We start from the raw sequence: 6,791 nt of genomic DNA on the forward strand, positions 1-6,791 counted from the left end.
CCCCAACTCGTGCGCGGGACGCCGAGGCTTAAAGTCTGCGGCCGCGACCTGGCTTCAGGTCGGCAACGGGAGTGAGCGTCCCCTCGGGGATGCGCGGGGAGGATCCCGTCGGGGCTGAAGCCTCCGGGGGCTGCGGGACGGCAGCTCCGCGGCCCCTCTGACTGCGCCCAGAGAGTTCTATCAGCGAGTGCCCGCTCTCCAGACAGCCCCACGAGGGACCGGGCCGCCCAGCCGAGGGAGGGATGGCTTAGGACTGGACGTCGCGGCAGAGGGCGGCTTGCAGAGCGCCGCGGAAGGGACCCTCGGGCGTCTAAGTCCCGGCCTCCGCACCCCTGAGAGCCGGGTCGCCGGGACCGCGACTTCCCGGAGACTTCTCTGCGCCCCCTGGAACCGCGCCGCCCGCGCCCAGGGTGGTGCCATGTGGGGCGGACGCCGCTCGCCCGCCGCCTCCCCTCGGAACGCCGCTTCGCTCCTACAGCTGCTGCTGGCCGCGCTGCTGGCGGCGGGGGCGCGGGCCAGCGGCGAGTACTGCCACGGCTGGCTGGACGCGCAGGGCGTCTGGCGCATCGGCTTCCAGTGCCCCGAGCGCTTCGACGGCGGCGACGCCACCATCTGCTGCGGCAGCTGCGCGCTGCGCTACTGCTGCTCCAGCGCCGAGGCGCGCCTGGACCAGGGCGGCTGCGACAACGACCGCCAGCAGGGCGCCGGCGAGCCCGGCCGGGCGGACAAAGACGGCCCAGACGGCTCGGCAGGTAGGGCAGGCGGGTCCGGGCGGGAGAGGGGAGGAAGGTTAGCTTTGCCGGGGCGTGACGGGAAAGGAATCAGGAGCACGGGAATTTCAGAGAAGGTCCTGGACCAGGAGGTGGTGTCTGCATCCTGGCCCAGCAGTTAACTCCGTGCGAAGTGGAGCACCATTTCACGCCCCGAGCCTCAGTCTCCCCATCTGTCACCTGCAGAGTGGGTTGGCTTGGCTTTTACGAAGAAAATCACATACGTAAGGCAGTGTGGGGTGCAGACAGCGCCGCGTTCCTCTTGGCCAGGGACCTTTGTTTCCCCTCCCATACCTCCTGTCTCCGCGGGTCCAACTTCTAATAAGGGCAAATGTCTTGATGGTACCCCGGAAAGCCGTGAGGGCGCGACCCCAGCCAGAGGGTGTTCTGGGGGGCGCTTCCGTTCATAAAGGCTTCCCAGAAGGCAGGCAGCTCCTCAGGGCCTTCCTGTGGGTAGTGCATTCTGCCAAACCCCGGGCATTCTCATCCTCTGAACACTGGGCTGCAAGCCTCTCCGGTTTCTGGACAATTCTCCTGACCACGTCAGACTTAGTAGGTGTGACATTAGAGCCGTGTCCAAGCTTGCTCTTTGCGGCTTTGATTTTTTAAAATTATATATTTTTTCAAGTTGCCAAAGCCAGAGCTGGCAACATAAACAAATTCAGGAATGAATTTGATAGGGTCCACTTCCACCATTCTTCAGAAACCTCACAGACGGCCTCCCCTGAGGGTCTACCCCAATATGTGGATGGGAGGGAGGATTTAGCACCTGGCTAAATGGCAAACAGGTCAAGGAATGGACATCTCCTCCTTCTGCAGCTGGCTATGTGAAGGAGAGGATTTTTACCAGCACCCCAAGCCGGGGTTTAAGCTACCTGAGCTTTGGCACTGAGTTTCCAGAACTGTCTCCGGGGCCTGATAAGCGGCAATTCTCTTCAGTGCTGTTACCTTTGCAGGCTGGCATTTGAAGGGCAAGCTACTCCTACTGTTCTGCTGCCTTGAATCTGAAGAGTGGAGAACTGAGCGTAATAATTCCAGAAAAGCTGCTGCCTTCATCCTCCAGCTCATGGTTGCAGCGGTATACAGTGGTTGACGAGAGCCTTGAGAAATGAGCCAAAGACAGAACCCTACCTTGATGTATCTAAGTTGGTCTCATTAGTGGTCTCTCAAAAGTTGGGTTGATTTTGGACACATCAGGAGGCAGCCAACTTCTCATGAGTCTGTGTGTTGTGTGTGGGTGCCTTCTTCACTCTACTTTGAAGCCTTTTTTCCTAAAAATTCCGTTCCTCTCACTTCTCCAGTCAAGGAGGACCACAGCCAGTGAAGAGAATTTATGGAGCGCAGAAGGTCATTAACCCTCCCAATTAAAAATCCTGGAAGGAGAACAGTTCTTTCTCCCCAAAACTCATTCTGTGGACTTACCCTGCTGCCAGCTAGTTTAGTTTCTGCTATAATGTTTGGAGTGTTCTTTCTTTCTTTTTTTAACCTTTATTTGTTTACATCCTAATAACCTATTTAGGGCTGGTATCTTAATTTCAAGAATGAAATCTTTATCACCTGCACCCACTGCTCCAGTGCATTATTGCTAGCCTGTGATTAGAACAGTCCCATCATCTGAAGATCCACTAGGCTCTGTGGGCTTTGGAGCAAGTGTTCCCATATGAGAAAAGGGCATCACATAAATATAGTATTTCTTCTTCGGCACTGAAGGTTTAGGAGATCATCAGATGTCAGTCTTTGATGAAATGCCCTGTAAAGTATGTCTTACTTCACAAGGCATGATCTTCCAGGTCTCCATGTGGCACTGTATTCTAGAAACTGCCGTCGGGAATATCAGAGCTGTGGAAAGGAGCATAATTAGAAAGGCTGCTGCTCTAGCAGACAGTCCAAGGGTTTTTCACAAATTTGACCCCAGAGGTGCAGGAGAACTGGGCTTTTTTCCCCAAGTGCCACCCTATCACTGCACTGGCCCTGGGCTTGGCCAGAACTGGGGAGCCCTAGTTCCCGTCCTTCTGTATTTTCCAATCAAACAATCAAGGCAATGGGCAGGAGCATATCAAAGAACTGTTTCTTGGTGACACGGGGTGGAAGTCCACAGAAGTGGCTCTGAGGCATTCTGAAGCCTCCTCTCTCCCCATTCTCTGCCCCCATCAGCCAGTGTGTCTAGCTTCCAAAAGCCTTAGTGTGCCAGCCCCATGAAGCTTGTTTTCAGTAATGTGTAAAAATGGAACTCACTATCAACTAGAGGAAAGTTGTTATTTTCACGTTTCATGTTGTAACTTTCATGTTATTTTTCAGAACACACCTCACTTGTTAAAGATGATGCCCACCGCTCTCTGGTCTGCAGGCTTTATAGTTCTGCCCACAGAGCCCAGTGTTGTTAAGTTCAGGTGTAACTGCTCCACCCAGCCGCCCTGGCTCTGCCTGGGGGCCTTCTTGAGCACAGGGGCTGCTCTTCTTCCTGGGTCTTGTTGCACCCAACATTCGTTCTTGGTACCTTGCCTCATGGTCATCTGCGGCCTGGAATAGCTTCTCTCTCCATAAGTCACTTCACCTTTCCACCATATGGCGCACGCTGTGAGCCCAATGTCCAGTGCTCAGCTAGGCAAGTGAGTGTACAGGTGTTTTGGGGTTTTTGTTGTTGTTGTTTTGGTTTGGTTTGGTTTTTACCCTTCTTTGACCTTTGTGTCTTACATGACAGATTTGAAAATGGTCACGACTGGATTTAAATTTTTTACTTATTTATTTTTAAAAATTTTAGTTATTTGAGAGTGAGAAAGAGAGCACAAGCAGGGGGCAGGAAGGGCAGAGGGAGAAGCAGACTCTCTGCAGAGCAGGGAGCCCCACCTAGGGCTCAGTTCCAGGACCCCGAGATCATGACCTGAGCTGAAAGCAGATGCTTAACGGACTGAGTCACCCAGGTGCCCCTCAGTTTTTTATTTATTTGCTTGTGGAAAAAAAAAAAAAAAAAAGAACAGTTCTGAAGTGACAAAAGGAGGTTTGCAAAGAATATTATTCTGGCGGGGGAGGTTCTTAAATAATAAAATTCACTTCTATGCAGATCCTACAACTATCTGTTAGGGCAGTTCAGGCGGTTGAGTTATAATAGGAACCTTAGAAGTCTCAAAACCTTAAATTCGTATTTGTGCTAAATTGGACATTGTTCTCAGCCAGTGTTGCAGTTGGCAAGCCTAGCTGTGAATGTTAGCCGTTTTGCTTTGGGGGCGTTGATCTGCTCTCCCTGTAGGGCCTTAGCTGCTTTCCAAAGCACCTGATGAAGGACGGTGCGTGTGGCAGGCTGCTAATGAGCACGCAGACCTGCCCAGCCACTGGAGCCCCGGAACCAGTTGCGTAGTTGTGGGTGTGGCCGCCGCTCATTTACGGATCCTGCTGCCAGACACCGATTTTCACTGCATTCTGAGAGTAAATCCTCACAGTGTGTTTTCTTATCCTTTAGTCCCCATCTACGTGCCATTCCTCATCGTTGGGTCTGTTTTTGTCGCCTTCATCATCTTGGGGTCACTCGTGGCTGCTTGCTGCTGCAGATGTCTCCGGCCAAAGCAGGAGCCCCAGCAGAGCCGCGCCCCTGGAGGGAACCGCTTGATGGAGACCATCCCCATGATCCCCAGTGGCAGCACTTCGCGAGGGTCCTCCTCCCGCCAGTCCAGCACGGCGGCCAGCTCCAGCTCCAGCGCCAACTCAGGGGCCCGGGCGCCCCCAACAAGGTCCCAGACCAACTGCTGCTTGCCCGAGGGGACCATGAACAACGTGTATGTCAACATGCCCACAAATTTCTCTGTGCTGAACTGTCAGCAGGCCACCCAGATTGTGCCCCATCAAGGGCAGTACCTGCACCCGCCATATGTGGGCTACACGGTGCAGCATGACTCCGTGCCTATGACCCCCGTGCCCCCTTTCCTGGACAGCCTGCAGACGGGCTACCGGCAGATCCAGGCCCCCTTCCCGCACACTAACAGTGAACAGAAGATGTACCCAGCTGTGACTGTGTAACTCGGGGTGCCGGCCGGGTCCCTTTACGAGACCGAGGAGCCCAGGGAGGCTGTGGACTTGGAAATGATTCTCTAAGAGGAAGTCCTCCCACCTTGCTGGTGCAGACAGCCCCGTTCTGTTGGATGACTTCATTTGGCCCCCAAGTGTATGAAAACGTCTCTTCCCGAATTAGCCTTTCTGCCTGCGTTTCATCCCAGCGCATGATCAATTTATGATGGAAAAAAGTATCAACTGGAGATGACTGTGTTGTTGCCCTTGGTTGTGTGACAGATCAAGGCCTTAAGTGCCCTGGAATTATGGCTGTCAGAGGAGTTTTGTAACTGGGTAGGCTAAGGGGTCTTATTATATCTTCATTAGTGTTTCTTTCTTGTTTTTTGACAAAGGTCAAACACAGGGCAGAACACCTGTTCCCTCCCCTTGACCTGGGGAAGATTCTTACAAGCATCCAAGTTTCAGGGGAAGACCTAAAGAACAGAACTCTGATGCAAGGACAGCCAGTTGGAAGTCCCTGAGATTAGTCCTTGATCTCAGTGTTTCCCAGGCACATCTTAATTTCACTGTAAAAAGATATATATATTTTGTCTATTTTTGTGCTTTTTGGGGGGGTCTATTTTGTGCTTTTTTTTACCTTGTGTAGAGATCTTATTACAAAGTGATTTTCTACATTAAAAAGAGACCGAAAGAAATTGTATAGTCACTTAACTAATGGCATTTCAGAACTCTGGGATTATTTTAAGCTTGGAAGGAGCGGCTGGTGTAGTAATACACCCGTTCCTCTCACTCTCGATAGTACCCTCTAATTTGCTGACTTCACAGTGACATCTGAGAAGAAGCAATTAGATGTTTTTATTTTGAAATCATAAACTCTCACCTGCTGCTTCTCCAGGTTACTTTGAATTTTACCGTGGTATGGCTTGGCATTCATTCTTTTTGGCTTTCGAATCTCCATGTCTCCGTAGTACCGTGCGCAAGTAATTACTGTTAGAAATGAAGACCAGCATTTCTGCCTAGATCTGTAAAACATTTTCTTGTTTCCCTATAAAAAGTCAAAGAAATGCTTTACAAAGATGCTTCATCTGGCTTCTCAGCCATAACCTGAGACTTGGGATGAAATTTAAACCACGAATAGAATTTACTTTGCAAATCATAAGGCTTTTTATACTCTTGTTATCAAAATGGCTTATTTTTCAGGCAGTGGGGACTGTTGAGTCAAGAGAAAAGCTTTTCAAAGAGATATTGCCTTTCTTCCCCCACAAAGTTAGTTTTTGTTTTCCTCTCTCTTTTAGTCCTCAGCAAGCACTGTATTCATTACTAATGTTCTGAATTATGAAATTCAAGTGAGTCTGTGTATTGTTTACTTAAAAGAAATAAGTCTAAGTGTGTGCAAGAAATTTCCAACTGCTGGCAAAACCGAAGTTTGCAATTAAAACATTGTAAAGTGTGGTCTTTCACATGTTTATACCTGCAGTTTATTTATCCATCCGTCCATCCGTCCATCCTCTGTCTAGCCTATTCTCTCCCTATCTGTCCTTCCTCTCCCTCTCTCTCATGACTGAATGATGTGAAAGCATTGTTGGTAAGCGGTATCAACAGAGATGCGCAGCCAAATCTTTTAAAATAACAGGCAGGGACATCATTTTACTTAATAAATATTTTATGGTATGAATTCCAAGGGAGTTGGGTTTTTTTCATTTTTTATTTTACTTGGTAACTCTGCAGATGGCTTGTTAAGACTGTTAGTATCATAAAATTGCAAAAAAGTGATAAATATTCTCTAGAACGAAAAGCTTACCTTTTAAAAGTAATCAATATCTGGGAAGTTTATATGTATATTCTAGGCATGGATATTATTTTATGTATTCCGTGGGAAGTGTTGACAACACAAAAGAGACGGTCTTTTGGGATTATTGTATTATGTGGCTAATGCATGTTCCATCCCTTCTCTTTGAGGGAGGATCCTCGCTTATCTAAAGAAGTAAAATTCCTAGAAATGTGGAAGTGAAAAGGACC

At 49.6% G+C, this 6,791-nt stretch overlaps 1 protein-coding gene across 1 annotated transcript; it reads left to right on the forward strand.

Annotated features, from left to right (window-relative positions):
* Positions 1-234: 234 nt before the first annotated feature.
* SHISA2 (shisa family member 2) lies at positions 235-6,232 on the forward strand. Its single transcript, XM_059144349.1, has 2 exons — positions 235-752; positions 4,228-6,232. Exons 1-2 carry the CDS (start codon positions 419-421, stop codon positions 4,779-4,781), a joined length of 888 nt encoding a protein of 295 aa, XP_059000332.1. The 5' UTR covers positions 235-418; the 3' UTR covers positions 4,782-6,232.
* The last annotated feature ends 559 nt before the right edge of the window (positions 6,233-6,791 follow it).

Source organism: Mustela lutreola, chromosome 13 (genome assembly GCF_030435805.1).
Source record: "Mustela lutreola isolate mMusLut2 chromosome 13, mMusLut2.pri, whole genome shotgun sequence".
Lineage (NCBI taxonomy): Eukaryota > Metazoa > Chordata > Mammalia > Carnivora > Mustelidae > Mustela > Mustela lutreola.